The sequence below is a fragment of the Dermochelys coriacea genome, chromosome 12 (genome assembly GCF_009764565.3).
Source record: "Dermochelys coriacea isolate rDerCor1 chromosome 12, rDerCor1.pri.v4, whole genome shotgun sequence".
NCBI lineage: Eukaryota > Metazoa > Chordata > Testudines > Dermochelyidae > Dermochelys > Dermochelys coriacea.
The window spans coordinates 9660913-9682442 of NC_050079.1; the positions used below are offsets into that span (position 1 = coordinate 9660913).

The 21530-nt window shown below is 42.0% G+C and overlaps 1 protein-coding gene across 3 annotated transcripts in view; it reads right to left on the reverse strand.

The window, feature by feature from the left end:
• The window catches only part of NECAB2 (N-terminal EF-hand calcium binding protein 2), a 394502-nt gene that overhangs the window by 152328 nt on the left and 220644 nt on the right, over window positions 1-21530 (reverse strand). For all 3 annotated transcript variants that reach the window (XM_043495046.1, XM_038368806.1, XM_038368807.2), the window contains one exon: window positions 13627-13724. In XM_043495046.1, coding sequence (XP_043350981.1) covers window positions 13627-13724 — 98 coding nt within the window. The remainder of the gene's footprint in view (window positions 1-13626; window positions 13725-21530) is intronic.

Genomic DNA, 21530 nt, shown 5'->3' on the forward strand with positions numbered 1-21530 from the left:
AATTACAGTTAGAATCTGACAGTCTTTTTCTTAAGTGTTTATTGTCATGAGTCAAAGGTATTTTAAAACAAAGCACAAAACGACAAAAGGAGTTCTTTAGAATATGTTGTGAAGGTCTGTCCCTAGACACCTAAAGGGTTAACCTGCTCATCTCAGTTATTCTCCTTTTGCCTATGAATGAGCCATGTTTATAGGATTCTTTGCTGTAAGACCTTCGCTCCTGATTGCCCTTATCTAGGAGACATGCATCATCAGCTTAAGCATTTACCATCAGTGACAGCACTGGGCCCCCAGAACGCTGAGCAGGGAGCTAGCAGGCTGCTGGATCCAAATGAGGACTTCTACATTATCACCTCACAGGCATTGTAGTTTAATGTGTAACCTCTTCCATCCCCTAGCTGAAAGTTTACCACATAGATTGGTGTTTCATGCCTGACTCTAAATGGGTGGTGAAAAGGGCTGACTCCTATGGCATGTCAGAGTGGGAGACTAAAGGGCCACCAGGTTTTCTGGGGCTGAAGTTCCTCTATGTGAGTATCTGGTGGAGACATTTACCTTGCTGACAAGATGCTAGTCAGGGGTGCCAGCATGACCACGATTCTCATTCTTGAGATTCTTTCTGGTTTGTTGCATTGCAGGAGCAGCAAACCAAAGGGGTAGTTTCAGGAAAGTAACGGAGGGTCAGCAGCATTCTGCAAGTCAAGTTGGGTGAAGGTGTCATTACCTGGTAGCCTGGTATAAGGATTGTGAATAACGGACATGGCCAGCTGCTTGTGTAGGAGAACATAGGCTAGGTTCCCAATACTATTTATCTGTTATCCACACCCTAATCTGAATCTTGGTATATGTAAAATAGAAGAGCACAAAACAGCCTGTCCTGTGAATTCTGAGAATGAGACAAGGACAATCACATGGCTGGAAGGTCTCATTCAGACTTGTACATCAGGTCTGAGTAAATGAACTCCAAAATGGGATTTTGTGCTAGGAACTTTCTAGTTGTTCATGGTTATTTACAATCCAGATCTAGAAAGAGTTTTGCAAAGGGGCCTCATCTTCATGGTGGACCAAAACAAGCCCCCCAAACTCATCCACCCTGTGTCTGAATTTTGCATCTTGCGCCCAACACTAGTTAAAAACTGGGACCAAAGAGAATCCCAGCCCCAGTTAAAGAGTAGTTATGGAGACAGGGATTAGCTTTTCTCCCTGCCCCTTTACAGTACCCCTTAACTGAAGCTAAGTTTATTAGAGCATAAGATTTTGTGGACTACAGCCCACTTCATCAGATGCATAGAATGGAACATATAGAAAGTAGAGTATATATATACACACACACACACACATATACAGATAAGTTTGAAGTTGCCATACAAACTGTGAGAAGCTAATTAGTTAAGATGAGCTATTATCAACATGAGAAAAAAAACTTTTGTAGTGATAATCAAGATGGCCCATTTAGATAGTTGACAAGAAGGTGTAGGAAATTTAGGAAATATAATAATTTAGGAAAATAGATTCAGTATGTATAATGACCCAGCCACTCCCAGTCTCTATTCAAACCCAAGTTAGTGGTATCTAGTTTGCATATTAATTCAAGCTCAGCAGTTTCTCATTGGAGTCTGGTTTTGGAGCTTTTCTGTTGCAAAATTGCCACCCTTAAATCTTTACTGAATGGCCAGAGAAGCTGAAGTGTTCTCCTACCGGTTTTTGAATGTTATGATTCCTGATGTCAGATTTGTGTCCATTTATTCTTTTGTGTAGAGACTATCCGATTTGGCCAATGCACATGGCAGAGGGGCATTGCTGGCACATGATGGCATACACCACATTGGTAGATGTGCAGGTGAACAAGCCCCTGCTCTAATAAATTTGTTACTCTCTAAGGTGCCACAAGTACTCATGTTCTTTTTGCGGATACAGACTAACATGGCTGCTACTCTGAAACCAAGTTGGAACCATTCTTCTGTGCATTCTATAGAAGGGAATACTTCCAGAAATTAGAGTCTGAACAGAATTATTCTGTAATTTTTCCCAGGGATCTTTTCCTTTATCGTATGAACAGGACAAAGTATCCTGATAAAAGACAGCTTAATAGGTGTAACTATTGAAATAAAACAGATTAGATTTTCATTTTAAAGTGATCATTCACTAAATTGTATCTGTGTTTCTCTGTTGCATTCCTAATCCTAACCCTAAAACTGGGTTGTTTCTGATGCACACACACATAGGTTTTTCCACTTCCAAAATACCATAATCAAAGGAGGACAGCACAAACTCACCTTGACCCAGAAAATAAAACACTTCCATTTGGGGACTCAGCACAACATCAGGAGTATTAAAAAATAACCTCCCTTAATCTAAAGACGGTTTCCTTTCATTATAAAAGAAAAGGAAATTTACATCTGCGGCAGGTGGTCCAGCATTAGCAAAATTCTGCCTTGCTGCAGTTTATGGGAAGGCTGTCAAAGCCAAAGGAAAGCAACATGCTGTGTTAATGGCCTGATCCTGCAAGGTGCTGTGCACCCTCAACTCCTATTGGGAGATTTGGGTGCTCACCATCTCCTGGAAATACTGAACACCTTGTAGGATTGGGCCGAATGGCCTAGATTCAGAATGCATCCGATGAAGTGAGCTGTAGCTCACGAAAGCTTATGCTCTAATAAATAGAAAAGGAGTACTTGTGGCACCTTAGAGACTAACAAATTTATTAGAGCATAAGCTTTCGTGAGCTACAGCTCACTTCATCGGATGCATTTGGTGGAAAAAACAGAGGAGAGATTTATATACACACACACAGAGAACATGAAACAATGGGTTTATCATACACACTGTAAGGAGAGTGATCACTTAAGATAAGCCATCACCAACAGCAGGGGGGGGAAGGAGGAAAACCTTTCATGGTGACAAGCAGGTAGGCTAATTCCAGCAGTTAACAAGAATATCAGAGGAACAGTGGGGGGTGGGGTGGGAGGGAGAAATACCATGGGGAAATAGTTTTACTTTGTGTAATGACTCATCCATTCCCAGTCTCTATTCAAGCCTAAGTTAATTGTATCCAGTTTGCAAATTAATTCCAATTCAGCAGTCTCTCCTTGGAGTCTGTTTTTGAAGCTTTTTTGTTGAAGTATAGCCACTCTTAGGTCTGTGATCGAGTGACCAGAGAGATTGAAGTGTTCTCCAACTGGTTTTTGAATGTTATAATTCTTGACGTCTGATTTGTGTCCATTCATTCTTTTACGTAGAGACTGTCCAGTTTGGCCAATGTACATGGCAGAGGGGCATTGCTGGCACATGATGGCATATATCACATTGGTAGATGCACAGGTGAACGAGCCTCTGATGGTGTGGCTGATGTGATTAGGCCCTATGATGGTATCCCCTGAATAGATATGTGGACAGAGTTGGCAACGGGCTTTGTTGCAAGGATAGGTTCCTGGGTTAGTGGTTCTGTTGTGTGGTGTGTGGTTGCTGGTGAGTATTTGCTTCAGATTGGGGGGCTGTCTGTAAGCAAGGACTGGTCTGTCTCCCAAGATCTGAGAGAGCGATGGCTCGTCCTTCAGGATAGGTTGTAGATCCTTGATGATGCGTTGGAGGGGTTTTAGTTGGGGGCTGAAGGTGATGGCTAGTGGCGTTCTGTTGTTTTCTTTGTTGGGCCTGTCCTGTAGTAGGTGACTTCTGGGTACTCTTCTGGCTCTGTCAATCTGTTTCTTCACTTCAGCAGGTGGGTACTGTAGTTGTAGGAATGCATGATAGAGATCTTGTAGGTGTTTGTCTCTGTCTGAGGGGTTGGAGCAAATGCGGTTATATCGTAGCGCTTGGCTGTAGACAATGGATCGAGTGGTATGATCTGGATGAAAGCTAGAGGCATGTAGGTAGGAATAGCGGTCAGTAGGTTTCCGATATAGGGTGGTGTTTATGTGACCATCGCTTATTAGCACCGTAGTGTCCAGGAAGTGGATCTCTTGTGTGGACTGGTCCAGGCTGAGGTTGATGGTGGGATGGTGGGATGGAAATTGTTGAAATACCTTCAAATCAGCGGCACTGCGATGGGTACCCGCATGGCCCCACAGTATGCCAACATTTTTATGGCTGACTTAGAACAACGCTTCCTCAGCTCTCGTTCCCTAATGCCCCTACTCTACTTGCGCTACATTGATGACATCTTCATCATCTGGACCCATGGAAAAGAAGCTCTTGAGGCATTCCACCATGATTTCAACAATTTCCATCCCACCATCAACCTCAGCCTGGACCAGTCCACACAAGAGATCCACTTCCTGGACACTACGGTGCTAATAAGCGATGGTCACATAAACACCACCCTATATCGGAAACCTACTGACCGCTATTCCTACCTACATGCCTCTAGCTTTCATCCAGATCATACCACTCGATCCATTGTCTACAGCCAAGCGCTACGATATAACCGCATTTGCTCCAACCCCTCAGACAGAGACAAACACCTACAAGATCTCTATCATGCATTCCTACAACTACAGTACCCACCTGCTGAAGTGAAGAAACAGATTGACAGAGCCAGAAGAGTACCCAGAAGTCACCTACTACAGGACAGGCCCAACAAAGAAAACAACAGAACGCCACTAGCCATCACCTTCAGCCCCCAACTAAAACCCCTCCAACGCATCATCAAGGATCTACAACCTATCCTGAAGGACGAGCCATCGCTCTCTCAGATCTTGGGAGACAGACCAGTCCTTGCTTACAGACAGCCCCCCAATCTGAAGCAAATACTCACCAGCAACCACACACCACACAACAGAACCACTAACCCAGGAACCTATCCTTGCAACAAAGCCCGTTGCCAACTCTGTCCACATATCTATTCAGGGGATACCATCATAGGGCCTAATCACATCAGCCACACCATCAGAGGCTCGTTCACCTGTGCATCTACCAATGTGATATATGCCATCATGTGCCAGCAATGCCCCTCTGCCATGTACATTGGCCAAACTGGACAGTCTCTACGTAAAAGAATGAATGGACACAAATCAGACGTCAAGAATTATAACATTCAAAAACCAGTTGGAGAACACTTCAATCTCTCTGGTCACTCGATCACAGACCTAAGAGTGGCTATACTTCAACAAAAAAGCTTCAAAAACAGACTCCAAGGAGAGACTGCTGAATTGGAATTAATTTGCAAACTGGATACAATTAACTTAGGCTTGAATAGAGACTGGGAATGGATGAGTCATTACACAAAGTAAAACTATTTCCCCATGGTATTTCTCCCTCCCACCCCACCCCCCACTGTTCCTCTGATATTCTTGTTAACTGCTGGAATTAGCCTACCTGCTTGTCACCATGAAAGGTTTTCCTCCTTCCCCCCCCTGCTGTTGGTGATGGCTTATCTTAAGTGATCACTCTCCTTACAGTGTGTATGATAAACCCATTGTTTCATGTTCTCTGTGTGTGTGTATATAAATCTCTCCTCTGTTTTTTCCACCAAATGCATCCGATGAAGTGAGCTGTAGCTCACGAAAGCTTATGCTCTAATAAATTTGTTAGTCTCTAAGGTGCCACAAGTACTCCTTTTCTTTTTGCGAATACAGACTAACACGGCTGCTACTCTGAAAGCTCTAATAAATGTGTTAGTCTCTAAGGTGCCACAAGTCCTCCTTTTCTTTTTGAGAATGAACTCTGTTTCTCTTATTCCTCTAAGGGAAGCAATAGCATTTCCTGTACTCAGTGCAGCAAGGGAGGATAAAATGTCAACATTAACGAGCAATGAAGGGATATCAAATGTATGCATGGCTTCAATCGATTCACTCTGAATCAGTGAACACATTCAGAAAACCCAGCTATCGTTCTAATAACCAGTTTTCTGAAGAAGGTTTCAAGACAGTGATGGGTCTGTGTCTGTCTGTCTGTCTGTCTCCAAAGAGGAAATCTGCAATGCCTCGTCTGCATTTATTAAATAAAAAAAATATTTTCTGGATGCAATGTTAAAGCTTCACAATTTAAATCACAGTGTCAGGAAACGCCAAACGTACAAGGTCAGCAAAGAAATAATGTTGCTGAAATCTCAGCTGTACGCTGAAAGGCATCCAGGGAGCTCTAACCAAAGTGCTCAAGATCTTCGGTGCATACATCATCTGAACAACAAAACAGTGTCCCGTAACACCACACTGGGTTGTGGGCTCAGTACTAACTCCTGGGTCAAACAGATGAGGGTTTCATACTTTTCCATAGTGTGGACCACTTCTTAGTGGGGACACCTGCCCTCCATCAGCAATGAAACAACCTGTCTGTGGCTCTCACAGCAATTGATTACATGGAAAAGCAATACTAGGAAAGGTAGGCATCTGACTACCATTTATGCCATTGAAAGTCTCACCCTGTATGTTTAGCTGTAGCAGCTAGAAACAAACAAGGAGAAGCAGCAGTATGTGATCTGCTCCACAGATGGGCCATAGATTATAATTCGGAACCTACCAATCTGGGATTTTCATGAAGGTCTCCCAACCAAGTGCTAATTAACACTGACCTTGCTTAACTCACAAGGAGGATCTCATTACTCAGAATGGTTCTCCAGCTCAGAAATTAACATTAACAAAACTACCGAATGGGAAGGCATAATTTGGGCAAGTGACCATCATTTGCCAAGCTAGTCTAACTTGACTTCTTGTTCCATCGAAGAACCATTTTCCTGATAGGACATGCCATGCACTAGAACACACACTGTCCAGTCCTGCACTCATTTGCAAGCATGATACAGTTGTGCAAAAAGACAGCAAATTCAAGCCCTCTGTTATTGCTGACAGTAGTTAATCTTGGGGATTTTTATACTCCTGGGTGGGGAAGCTTTCTAATTATGGCACCAGACATTCATACAATAATGTGTGTGTTCATATAACATTTGATAACTTCAGGACTAGAAATAAATATAGCAACTGTGTGAAACATCGAAGACTCAGGAAGAACGATAAAGGGTGAAACGAGGCTATACTATCATGGTAATGGGGAGAAATTAAGTATCTACTGACAGTGAGTCCTATTTACTAGAAGAGTCTCTCAGCAGAACCTCTGGAAGCTCCATTTCATGGAATATTTAAAAGTAGACTGGACCAGGCACTGGAAATATGCTGGAAGAAATACACTTGTACTAGCAGGGCATGTGCTAGATAAGCCAATAGATCCTTTCCATCTCTCCTTTTATGTGATTCTATTAACTTTATGACATGACTCGCACCAGCTATGCAGGAGCAAATCAATGGGTAACAAGTGTGTACAGAGACACTGGTGCAATGCAAAAACCTTGTTAGCAGTAAGAAAAGAAGTACTTGTGGCACCTTAGAGACTAACAAATTTATCTGAGCATAAGCTTTCGTGAGCTACAGCTCACTTCATTGGATGCATTCAGTGGAAAATACAGTGGGAAGATTTATATACATAGAGAACATAAAACAATGGGTGTTACCATACACACTGTAACGAGAGTGATCACTTAAGGTGAGCTATTTCCCCATGTTTATTCCCCCCCCCCACTGTTCCTTAGATGTTCTTGTCAACTGCTGGAAATGGCCCACCTTGATTATCACTACAAAAGGTTTTTTGTCTCGTTACAGTGTGTATGGTAACACCCATTGTTTCATGTTCTCTATGTATATAAATCTCCCCACTGTATTTTCCACTGAATGCATCTGATGAAGTGAGCTGTAGCTCACGAAAGCTTATGCTCAAATAAATTTGTTAGTCTCTAAGATGCCACAAGTACTCCTTTTCTTTTTGTGAATACAGACTAACACGGCTGCTACTCTGAAACCTTGTTAGCATTGAAATCCTCCTTCAGAACATTACAATGTAATTGAGCTTCCCTGCAATTAAACTGGTCATAACAAGTCACTGAAGGCATAAAAATTCATCTCCTGGCATTTTCACCAACTCAATTTGCTTTAGAGGGCATATCTCAGTTCATGCACACAGATAGGGAGGCAGCCAGAGGTACCTCTTCCTGGAGTGGCCTTACTTTCATTGGGACATTTCTCTCTAATCAAAGTCTCAGACAGAAGAAACGACCACAACAAATCATACATACAGGCAGCACAAAAAAGAACAGTTACTTTACAGTGATGGGTTTCAAAGTAGCAGCCGTGTTAGTCTGTATTCGCAAAAAGAAAAGGAGTACTTGTGGCACCTTAGAGACTATGCATCCGATGAAGTGAGCTGTAGCTCACGAAAGCTTATGCTCTAATAAATTTGTTAGTCTCTAAGGTGCCACAAGTACTCCTTTTCTTTTTACAGTGATGGTGCTTCTTTGAGATGGTTTGTCATGTGGGTCCCACTGATGGTGTGCATGGTTAGGTCTAGGCAGGTGCTGAGTGCCAGGGCGATGTCTGCCAGGGAAATACTGGGTATTTGTGAGGAGTGTGTCCAGGTGCTCTTTTAGTGCAATTTTCAAAGTGGGCTCTAGCTTGAATTCCTGGCAATCAAAGGGAGATTTCACCTCACAGAACACTCACATTGTGCTCCTCACAAATACCTAGTATCACCTTCGTACTCAGGCCCTACTCAAATTCCTAGATAAGGAATGCCAGGGGGAGGTCAAAAGATTTCCATCTCACGTGCATGAACCACCACCACAAGTGGGATCCACAGAGACAGGCTCGAAAAACCCAGCCAGACTCCAATACAGTTATAAGAACCACAGCACACTACCCAGCAAAAATCCCAGAAAACAACAAAATTAACAAGCTCAGTTATAAACATAGCAAAGCAGCTGTGCCCTTCCTGCTCTGTGAACTTGAGACACATATTCATGCTCAGTGATTCTCCAAGAGCGCTCATAAGGTCTGGTTTGGATAAGGATCTGGAAGTTTAGGGGTTTATTCAAATTTTCCCCTGAACCTTCTTAGTCTAGAAATCTGGAAATTTCACAAGCCAGTCCTCCAGTCACATCTTTCATTATTTGTTTTGTTGGAACTAATACCCTGTCCCGATCTACGCAGAGGGTAAATGAAATGCCTGTGCGCCACTTAAGTCTCCCATATGCCCGATTTTGGGGCTTACGTGAGTCAGGACCTTGTACTAGCCCTCTGTACAGGGGGAATTTGACCCCCAGTGCTTTGGCAATTCTGATGCTGACCCCAGATGAAACTAGGAAGAGCACCAACTAAAACAAACAAACAAACAAATAAACACATTTTTTAAAATGTCTCAAAAATGTTAATTGGTTTGAGTTCTGGGAAAGCTTCTAAAGGATTTTATTTTCAGTCTGAACCAGTTTGTAAGACTAATATTTTAGAAACTGCAGGATAGTGTTGTTTTTTAAATCTATCTAGAAAACAACTTAGAGCTGAGAGAATATTTTATGAATAATTCATTGATGAGTTTTGCTTTTCTCTCAGTTCACCAATTTTCTGCAAGGAGCTCATGTTATTCTTAATTTCATTCATTATTCACCAAATCATTTCTGTGAAGAGCTCTTTCTGGGTATGTTGTGTTTGCTCATCAGCCGTTCCAATAATTGATGCCCAAATTATGAATTGTTTTGACTGGACACCCTGGGAAGAGAAACATAGCATGTGACCTGATCAAATGAACAAAACTCTTAGGACTCAAGTTTCTGGTGTGAATATTTGCAAACAGGAGAAAGGATGGTCTTCTGGTTAATGTGCTGGTCTGTGACTGGGTTCATTTCCTAGTATGATCCCGAGCAGATCAATTAATCGCTATGTGCCTCAGTTCCTCACCTTGTAAAATGTTTCCTTACATCACAAGGTGTTGGGAGGATAAATCGACAAATATGCATTCAGATCTGTAACAAGAGTAGTGCTCAATTTGTGCCAGGGCTCAGCCCTGGCACCTCTAAGCTTGGCATTCGATAGCCCAGCAATTCTGGGCTTGCCGCGTCTCTTATGAACATAAAAATGTTGCTTTGTTGCCCCAACACCTATTTGACTGAGCACCAGCACCTCTTTCACTACAAATTAAGCACCGAACGAGAGCCATGAGTATATAGATAAAATAAATTACTTTGAAATTGCTTTCCATGAGAACTTTAACATTCACCTAGAACTTGCATTTCAGCACACATTCCTGCTGGTAAACTTGCTTGCCTGAACATTTGCCAGGAGAAAATGTAAAAGAGATGCAGGCACAGAGTTGAAGCAAATTAATTAAAACATTTTATTACAATTTTGCTGAATTTTTTCCCATTATTCACCTTGCTCTATGAGCTACCAATATTAATACAAAAAATCTTGTAAATGCTAGCAACATGTCTGGCTGTAAGGTTATGTCTCATTTTAACATAAATATATCAAATAAATGTCTTTGCTTTCATGACTTTTATTTAGTAGCCAGAGCAAAGAAAGATACAATGCTGAGTAACACACTGATGCTCCCTGACCCTATTCCAATTCCTAAAATGTCCTATTGTTACCAAATCTATAACATTACATGATTCAAGTTTTCCTCTAACTCTAAAGATAAATGTAAGGAAGATTTCAATTTGGATTATTCAGAGGAGGATTGGAATTCAGTCTGTGAATAGGTTAGCAAAAAGAAAAGGAGTACTTGTGGCACCTTAGAGAAGTCTCTAAGGTGCCACAAGTACTCCTTTTCTTTTTGAGAATACAGACTAACACGGCTGCTACTCTGAAACCTGAATAGGTTAGGATACTTTATTAAAAAAAAGTAGAACATTACTTTGCTCAACTTTCAGCATATTGAATAACTTCTCATAGGAGAAAAGGCAGATTATTTCTCTCCCTGGAATTTATGTAATAAATTTACAATTGACAGATGGCACTAAACTGGAAGGAGTGGTAGATATGCTGGAGGGTAGGATAGGATACAGAGGGACCTAGACAAATTAGAGGATTGGGCCAAAAGAAGTCTGATGAGGTTCAACGAGTACAAGTGCAGAGTCCTGCACTTAGGGCGGAAGAATCCCATGCACTGCTACAGACTAGGGACCAAGTGGCTAGGCAGCAGTTCTGCAGAAAAGGAGCTAGAGGTTACAGTGGATGAGAAGCTGGATATGAGTCAACAGTGTGCCCTTGTTGCCAAGAAGGCTAATGGCATTTTGGGCTGTATAAATAGGAGCATTGCCAGAAGATCGAGGGACGTGATCATTCCCCTCTATTTGGCATTGGTGAGGTCTCATCTGGAGTACTGTGTCCAGTTTTGGGCCCCACACTGCAAGAAGGATGTGGAAAAATTGGAAAGAGTCCAGCGGAGGGCAACAAAAATGATTAGGGGGCTGGAGCACGTGACTTATGAGGAGAGGCTAAGGGAACTGGGATTATTAAGTCTGCAGAAGAGAAGAATGAGGGGGAATTTGATAGTTGCTTTCAACTACCTGAAAGGGGGTACCAAAGAGGATGGATCTAGACTGTTCTCAGTGGTAGCAGATGACAGAACAAGGAGTAATGGTCTCAAGTTGCAGTGGGGGAGGTTTAGGTTGGATATTAGGAAACCCTTTTTCACTAGGAGGATGGTGAAACACTGGAATGCGTTACCTAGGGAGGTGGTGGAATCTTCTTCCTTAGAGGTTTTTAATGTCAGGCTTGACAAAGCCCTGCCTGGGATGATTTAGTTGGGGATTGGTCCTGCTTTGAGCAGGAGATTGGACTAGACACCTCCTGAGGTCCCTTCCAACCCTGATATGTTATGATTCTATTAATTCAAATGGGGAAGTTTGTAACTGTAGAAGGATAATACATTTTAAAAATAATAGTCATTTCTGGTTTATTAGAAGGAAGACAAGAGAAATGATTTAAAGGGAAAACCACATCTCTAGATAGTTCTCTATTGCACAGTAAAATGCTAGATAAATGACTCATTTCTGTATGTATGTGTTTCTCTGAGACTTGTATTATATAGATCAGGTTTTCCAGATATTTATAAATAAAATTTAGGATTCTTTAAGATTATTTACACTTTTTAATAATCTATTATTTATTAATTGCTCTGTCAAAGTATTGTGGGACACATTTATACAAAATGGAGCCCCACTTGCATATACAAAAATGTATATTTCTGTGGCCATCAGCTTTTATGCTTAATTCAATTTTGGCAATTCATGCACAATGGTACTTATTTCCCAAGCCATTGTCATCAGTTTTTTAAACACAAAGCACTCTGGCTTCTATTGCAATAGACAGAGGGCATAAATGGCCACACTTTTGAAAGCAATTCTGGCTTCTAATTTTGCAGTAGTTATTAACTGAAAGATCAAAGAATGGAATTTCAGGTGAGGTTTCCACAGCACTCAGAGTTGGTGTAACTCTGCTCCCAAAAAAGCCAATGGGACTTCAAGTAGTGATTTTGATGAAGTGAGAGCTAGGCCAATGCTAGCCCTTTTGAAAATCCCACTATAGATGTCTAATTACCTGCTCCTTGGGTTCAACTGCAGCATTTTATGTTCTGCTGGAAAAACAAAGTAACTCATAGTCCAGTTGAGACCATTCATATATTTCCAGAAAGATTGCTGAAAAGGTACAACTCTATGCAACAAAATGTTTATGCCATCATTTACTTCATGTGTAATTTTCACCTTGATTTCATAAACTGTCCTAGGGCTTTCAAGATTTACAAGATGTTAACAGGAAATGGCCACTCTGAACATGTTATTACAAAGCTCCCGTTACTTTAAATCAGATGGCGAGAGACAACCATCTTTCTAAGTGGGGCTGAGACCTCGCCAATCAGTTGCTCCACTGACATCAAGCATGCATTGCAGTTGATGCATCAAATTTAATCTTTTCATTATTCAGGCAGTCTTCTGAGCAAGAGTTTAGGATGATGGTGATAAAATGATGTGCTTGAATGGAGCAGAAGGAAGAAATCCACTGGGAGAAGTTTAATGGACCTTTGTCTGCGACACTGTAAAGAGTTCTGTCTTTGAGATGCTAACAGATAATTTTTCACATGCTGCAGAATTCAAGACTGTTTCTAAACTAGGGTTTAGAAACAACTGCAGTCATCAGCTTTTACAATATAGCTTGCAGCATTGGCAATACGTAAGCCTATACATATATAGCCATTTGGTGACACAAGCTGATAATTTATTTTCCATTTTAAAACCCTGATATCTAAACTGTTGATGGTTTGGCCATTAAGGGCTTTTTAGAATAAAAATGAATGGTTTTTATAAACTCATTTGTTTTCTATATTCTTGTGATGCCAAATGCCTTCTAGATATTGGTAGGAGGCAGACACTTTATATAAAGACAATCATTAGCTAATGTATAAGACAGATCTTTCTAAAACAGAGGAGATAACCCAGTGAAGGTATTTTATACTGATAAATTATTTTTAGGCAATATTTTCATAATTTGCATGCATCATCAGGCTTACAATTTATCCCATGGGCGTTTAAGATTTGTCTCTTGATCTCCTTATCTAAGGTAACATAACAAAATAGCACTTGTTTCTTACAAGGCCATCTCAAAAACACACTGTTCACTCTGATGACAATGTCTCTGGTGTTGTTACTTTGATAATGTTTCTGCTACTATCCTATCTACCCTTAGTGAAAATGACTACAAGAAAAGTATTAACCATGCCTACTTTAGACCAACGAGCTTGGAGAAAACTTATCTAGCCACACTCACGTGCATAGCATAAGCTACAATAATAATAACAACAACGACTCACCCGCTTGGTGTAGTCCATGGCTTTCAGAATGGAGAGGTTAAGGGTCTCCAGCGAAGCCAAAACATCTTCATAGTCTCCCATATGATCAGCAAAATAATCTGGAGAACCAATGGAGGACATAAAGGGAAGATTCTAGGTTAATTTAATATTCCAGTTCTGTTCAATGTTGCTAGAGCCTTTTTGGTGAAGAGACAAGGTTATGAAGATTTTAATTACATTTTAAAATATATATTTCTACTATGCTTTGCTTTGAGAACCCTGAGCTAAATTCACAATAAACGGGTGGGTGGTGGAACGTCCTGTGAAGTCCAGGCCCATTGTGAAGAGAGGCACAAGCCAAAGAAATTACCATTGAAAATAGCTATTAATTTGGTGGTAGTTTTAAAGTTCTTTCATGTCTATTTCCACACTTTACCAAAATGCCAGGTTTTATCTGAATTATTGCCAACACCAGAGTGTACTGGAAGTGTCATAGAAATCCAGTCTGTCCACAACTCTCCTTACCCCTGCCATGAGATTCCTAGCTTCCTCACCACAAAAAAGGTTCAAAGACGGTCAGAATATGGGCCAGATCCTCAGATGGTATAAATTGGCATGACTCCATTCAGTTCAATGGCTCTATATCAATTCATAACAGCTGCAGTTCTGACCCTATGTCACCCATTGCATTCTAACTGGAACAGAATCTGTGAATAGAATCACTGCTTGTGAAGACTTCTGACAGCATTTCAGCATCTTCAGTTGTTTTAGCATATTATGCCATGCAAGGAAGTGAGTGTGCCAATGTGGCTACGGGCAAACAAACTACGGGGCTGTTTTTGTGTCAAAGGCACACTCTGCTCCATGCTGACGGAGTCTGAGGTTTGCCTCATCAGGGCAACAAAGGTCCAAACCCCCATTAAGCTGTAGCTCACGAAAGCTTATGCTCAAATAAATATTTCACATTTGGTGACCATGTATACCTTCAAATCAGCGGCACTGCGATGGGTACCCGCATGGCCCCACAGTATGCCAACATTTTTATGGCTGACTTAGAACAACGCTTCCTCAGCTCTCGTCCCCTAATGCCCCTACTCTACTTGCGCTACATTGATGACATCTTCATCATCTGGACCCATGGAAAAGAAGCTCTTGAGGAATTCCACCATGATTTCAACAATTTCCATCCCACCATCAACCTCAGCCTGGACCAGTCCACACAAGAGATCCACTTCCTGGACACTACCGTGCTAATAAGCGATGGTCACATAAACACCACCCTATATCGGAAACCTACTGACCGCTATTCCTACCTACATGCCTCTAGCTTTCATCCAGATCATACCACTCGATCCATTGTCTACAGCCAAGCTCTACGATATAACCGCATATGCTTCAACCCCTCAGACAGAGACAAACACCTAAAAGATCTCTATCATGCATTCCTACAACTACAATACCCACCTGCTGAAGTGAAGAAACAGATTGACAGAGCCAGAAGAGTACCCAGAAGTCACCTACTACAGGATAGGCCCAACAAAGAAAATAACAGAACGCCACTAGCCATCACCTTCAGCCCCCAACTAAAACCTCTCCAACGCATCATCAAGGATCTACAACCTATCATGAAGGACGACCCATCACTCTCACAGATCTTGGGAGACAGGCCAGTCCTTGCTTACAGACAGCCCCCCAATCTGAAGCAAATACTCACCAGCAACCACACACCACACAACAGAACCACTAATCCAGGAACCTATCCTTGCAACAAAGCCCGTTGCCAACTCTGTCCACATATCTATTCAGGGGATACCATCATAGGGCCTAATCACATCAGCCACACTATCAGAGACTCCTTCACCTGCGCATCTACCAATGTGATATATGCCATCATGTGCCAGCAATGCCCCTCTGCCATGTACATTGGCCAAACTGGACAGTCTCTACGTAAAAGAATGAATGGACACAAATCAGACGTCAAGAATTATAACATTCAAAAACCAGTTGGAGAACACTTCAATCTCTCTGGTCACTTGATCACAGACCTAAGAGTGGCTATCCTTCAACAAAAAAGCTTCAAAAACAGACTCCAACGAGAGACTGCTGAATTGGAATTAATTTGCAAACTGGATACAATTAACTTAGGCTTGAATAGAGACTGGGAATGGATGAGTCATTACACAAAGTAAAACTATTTCCCCATGGTATTTCTCCCCCCCCCACCCCATCCCCCACTGTTCCTCTGATATTCTTGTTAACTGCTGGAATTAGCCTACCTTTCTTGTCACCATGAAAGGTTTTCCTCCTTCCCCCCCCACCCCCGCTGCTGGTGATGGCTTATCTTAAGTGATCACTCTCCTTACAGTTTTCAGAGTAGCAGCCGTGTTAGTCTGTATTCGCAAAAAGAAAAGGAGTACTTGTGGCACCTTAGAGACTAACAAATTTATTAGAGCATAAGCTTTCGTGAGCTACAGCTCACTTCATCGGATGCATTTGGTGGAAAAAAAAAACAAAACTTTTTTTTTTCCACCAAATGCATCCAATGAAGTGAGCTGTAGCTCACGAAAGCTTATGCTCTAATAAATTTGTTAGTCTCTAAGGTGCCACAAGTACTCCTTTTCTTTTTGCTCAAATAAATGTGTTAGTCTCTAAGGTGCCAAAAGTCCTCCTTTTCTTTTTGCGAATACGGACTAACTACTACTACTACTACTACTACACGGACTAACTACTACTACTACTACTACACGGCTGCTACTCTGAAATGTGCAAAGTATGATTGACACCCGGTAGCACTATTTGTCACCCATCCTGTAAGATGTAAATGATTATACAAGGTGTAAGATCATGGACAGTTTCAGCCCTTAGCTCTCAACATTATCACCCTTGAGAAATTTCCATAGAAAGAAAGGTATTCATATGCAGTGTCAATTCTTTAAATGTGCTGAGCCCCCTCCTTGCTCCCTGAGAACCCCAAAGGCAGTTGTCCACGTTATGGCTTTGTCTCATACATGGCAGCCTCACGGCACTACAGAAAATGCATAAGTTACAAAAGCACAACACAGTACCTGAAAACTTGCACCTCTAACTTATTTTTGCACTTCCCTGTTGTGATGCTGACAGACCAGCTCAGACCAGAGCCATAGGCCAATTCCCTTGAGTGTGATCATCAAAGGAGTTAAATGTATTAGTATATGTTCAGGCCAATTCACTTGTGTGTTAATAGAGATCAAAGGAGATGTTAATTGAATTGTTTTCACTTCTCTCTATCCTGCTGTTTACTATTACATTACATTTACATTATGCATGCCTGGTAATTAAATAACCTTAGACCAAAGTGCGTGTTAATGTCAGAGTGTCTTCAAGTGCTAGAACTTCAAGAAAACTAATGGAATATTACTTGTATTGTTTTCACTTGTCTATTCCTATGATAATGTAATGGCAGACATTTACATTATCTATATCCCTGTAACTAAATAACTCATTGAATTCAAATGAAGAAGAGTGCTAAATTCAAAGCAACTAGCCATTGTGTGGGTACAGACACTTGCCAGATTGTTGTCTATGAAAAGAAGCCATAAGTACTGACTGAAAGGTTTCAGAGTAGCAGCCCTGTTAGTCTGTATTCACAAAAAGAAAAGGAGTACTTGTGGCACCGATCCTTTGTCTCTGGACTGTTTGGATTCTAATGGAGTAGAATAACCGAACAAGAAGATTGAGATCCCCCAGAGTTATTCTGAGTAGCCCTGAAAAGATTTTTGGGAAACTGGCAGATTACTACACCTCTGCTATCATTTTGGATTTACAAACTTTGATTTACCAATTATGTTTTACCTGCTTTAATCTCTCAATAGCTCTCATTCTTTTTTCTTAGCTATAGTTAGTTTACTATAGAATTGGCTGCCAGTGTTGTCTTTCATGTAAGATCTGGAGTATCAATTGATCTGGGGTAATGGGCTGGTCCTTTGGGACTGGGAGCAATCTAATGTGAAATGATTTTAGGTTTAAGTAACCTTTTATCACAAAGTTCAGTTTGTCTGGGTGGCAACATAGGTTGGAGAGGCTAAAGGGACCGTCTGTGACTCCATGGTAAGATTGGTACAGTGATCCAGGAGTTTACATTTGTTATTGGCTTAGTGAAAACTAATTACAGAACATACCACCACGGTTTGGGGTGTCTGCCCGTTTTCAGATAGTCTGCCCTGAGATAGTCACTCACAGTGATGAGCCACTCGAGACAGAGTGACACCTGTTAACACTTCTTTTTCCCGGAAAAACAAACCCAGGGACTGCATGCTCAAGAAATGAGGGACTTGCACTTGTTGGAGCCAGGGATAGTGTGACGAGTGCTCCCAATTCTTCAGCTGCCATTTGCTTCTGCTATTGCAACCCTGTGCTTTTGATCACAAGAGGTGACAATTCATGTCAAGTTGGGTAGCAGGTTTGGGACGTACATTCACCAGGAAGAGGGCTGGAACTATCCAACTCATTTTCACATATGTACGCTGGATTTAAGCCTCAGTTATTTCATTGTGGTTAAAACAGATATGCTTATATACAGGCAACAGTTCTATGACAGATTTCAGCCCTGAAATCATTTCATGCATAAGTGGTGAATTCCTGAAATTAGACATAGATAACAGAAACGATAACTTGTGTGCAGCAGCCACAACTACACATGGCATAAGTTTGAAATCTAGGCACAAAGCTGACTAGTTTCCATGTAACTGGCATGAACTAGGATTAAAAGCAAAACCCGGTGCTAGTATCATTCCTCAGCATCAAAAAATGAAAATTAATATTGAAGTGACATTTCTGCAGAAGTTGGCTATAAATAAATCCCAGGAGACAATTCCATTATTTAGCTTCTTCTGGCTCAATTAAAACTGCATATATCTGTCTGCAGCCCAGGAACATCGCCAAGTGGCTTGCGTGGCAGTGATTGGAATGATAGCAAAGTGACACAGCACCTCAGCGCTCAACCAGAGATAAACCAAACAGCTCATTTTCAGCAGCAGCAGATTGTATTTTCACATGAGCAAGAAAAATAAATCATTCTAAGGAGTAGACATCCAAAGACAAGATAAAGTAAATCCATTTCATAGGTGCTAAAGTGAAACTCTTATGTGGTCCTTAAGTTCCACGGACAACAACAAAAAATCTACTAGTGGCAGGGGATAGCTCTAAACAATGTGTATACTGTGCTTGGTTCGAACTCATAATTGCAAGAGAATGTTTTTGAGAGCACAAAGAAATAGAAAGGTTTGTATCCAGGCTTGGAGTTACATGGGCCAAATTTTGCCAGCAGGTATGAATTGTGTAGCCTTAGGTTTTGTGTGTGATTCACTCGTAAGCAATTTAAATTACCTCTATTCTAAATGTTTCTGCTTATGAATTCAGCATGCAAGTCAAGATCCATGGAGGTCACTCACAATGGAAGGGCAGCCACAACAAAATAGGGCCAGGCACATAAAATGGGAGGACTTCCCACAAAGGGCCACACCACAGCACTGTCACTTGCCCTGCAGGAATTGTGGGTATATGTTAGAGCAGAACCTCAAGAATTCTTGTTTTGCTAATCTACATGCCTCTTTCCAGTTTTAGGGACAGATTTAACACACTGGACTAGCGTGATCTTACCAAGACTTTATATAAATATAGTCTTGGTATATATATACACTGTAGAACTGATATGCATCAAATGTGATGTTAATAGGCTTCACATAAAGTGTCATGCCACAGATGGGGTTTGTTAATTGTGACTGTAAGTTTCCAGTATACATTACATGCTGGAGCTGTTCTGATGGCAAAAGCTGTCTTCTAAGAAGCAGTTAAAATCCTAGAATGTCTCTTTCGCCTCCAATATTTTGATCTTAAATTTGATCCCCCAAAGTACAATAATAGATTTCATTATTTAGGAAAGTATAAATCACTGGTAGCATATGCCAAATATATTAAGGGTTTGTGAGTCAATAACTTTTTTTATTTAAATCAAGATTGCTGGACTCTTTTATAATTTGAAAAACATTTGTAATACATTGCTTGGTCTTTAGTGGGAATTACTGAAGTTGTGTTGAAAGCCACAGGAACCAAAAAGGTGAGCACCAGACATAGGATCCATTATTAGTAAAGCTACAATTTAGTCACAGGTATTTTTAGTAAAAGTCATGGACAGGTTACGGGCAATAAACAAAAAGTCACAGCCAGTGACTTGTCCATGAGTTTTACTAAAAATACCCTTAACTAAATCTTAGGTGCTGGAGAAGGGAGGGTGCTCAAGCAGATGCTGCTGCTCCAGGCGGGGGGTGGCTCAGGGCCCCACTGCCACTGATGCGGCTGGGGGCAGCCCGGGTGGCCCTGGAGTCAGCCGTGCCAGCCGCTGAAGCTGCAGAAGTCACAGAGGTCCCAGAAAGTCACAGAATCCGTGATCCCTGTGAAAGACTTGAAGCCTTAATTATAAGATGTTCCCAATGTGCCTTTATAGGCTCCAATCCTGTGAACATCTTGCAGGACTGGGGCCATGATTTGTACATTGTCAATATGAGGTTATTATACTTTATTATTTTCTTACTATTCTCCTACTTTCATTTTTAAGTAGATTTTACTGGTAATTAATTTTAGGTTTTCAGTTGATTTGCATTATTCTACTTAATTCCTCCCACCGAAGTAAGTAGGAGCAATGACACATCCAGGATGTTCTGCTGATTCATTGTTTCTCCTACTTCAGAATTAAGCTGGTCACCTTAGGGATCAAGGAAAAAATGTTCTCTCTTATTGCATAGCTGTCCAGGGACATTATTCAGGTGGGGTTGGGGATGGGGCTGGACTCAACAGCTCTGGGACTCACTTCAGATTTATGTCCTATGTGCCTACGTGTATTCTGGCAGGGTTGGTCTCTTTCTTTATCTCCTTCCTCTGAAGCACCAGGAGATGGCCTGGAGATGGCCTGGAGATAGGACATTGTGGATACACGCCAGGGCTCTGAGGTGGCTCCAAGCATTCTCTCTCTCAGGTGCTTGTCTGGCTGGTTCTTGCTCACAAGTTCAAGGTCTAACTGACTGACATTGGGTTGGGAAAGAGAGTTTCCTCTCAAGTCTGATTGGCAGTGACACTGCGGGGTTGCCTTCCTCGGTGGCATGTGGGTGGGGGGTCACTTGCCAGGATTATCTGGGTATATTTCACTTAATGATTATGTGGATATATCTCACTTAATCATTTCCCTGCCATTGTGGGGCTTCAGGCTCCGGTGAATCTCAGTCCCTCCTATTCTCTGCCTGTGTCATATAATAGTCTAGTCTCCTGTGGGTTGTAATAGTTTGGTCTCATTTCAGTTGTTGGGTTAGTGTGCAGGTGTTGGATGGTGTTGGTGGCTTATGCTGTACACGAGGACAGATTAGATCAGTGGTCTCCAACCTTTTTACATCCAAGATCACTTTTTGAATCTAAGGGCAATCCAGGATCTACCCTAACCCTTCCCCGATGCCCCATCCCACTCACTCCACCCCCCCGCCTGTTGCTCGCTCTCCCCCAACCCTCACTCACTTTCACTGGGCTGGGGCAGGGGGGTTGGGTTTGGGAGGGAGGGAGGGAGTGCAGGCTCTGGGCTGGGGCCAAGGGATTTGCAGGATGGAAGGGGGCTCTGGGCTGACCCTGGGGAGTGTTGGCGTGGAGGAGGGGGTGCAAGCTCTAGGAGGGAGTTTGGGTACAGGAGGGGGTTCCAGACTGGGGCAGAGTGTTGGCGTTCAGGAGGGGGATGGGTGCTGCCTCTGGGATGGGGGGGTCAGGGCTGGGGCAGGGGGTTGGGATGCAGGAGGGGTACAGCATGCTGGCTCTGTGATGGGGGGTCAGGGCTGGGGCAGAGTGTTGGGATGCAGGGGGGCATGGGGTGCTGGGGGATGGGGGTGCAGCTCTTCCTTTAGAAAGAAAGT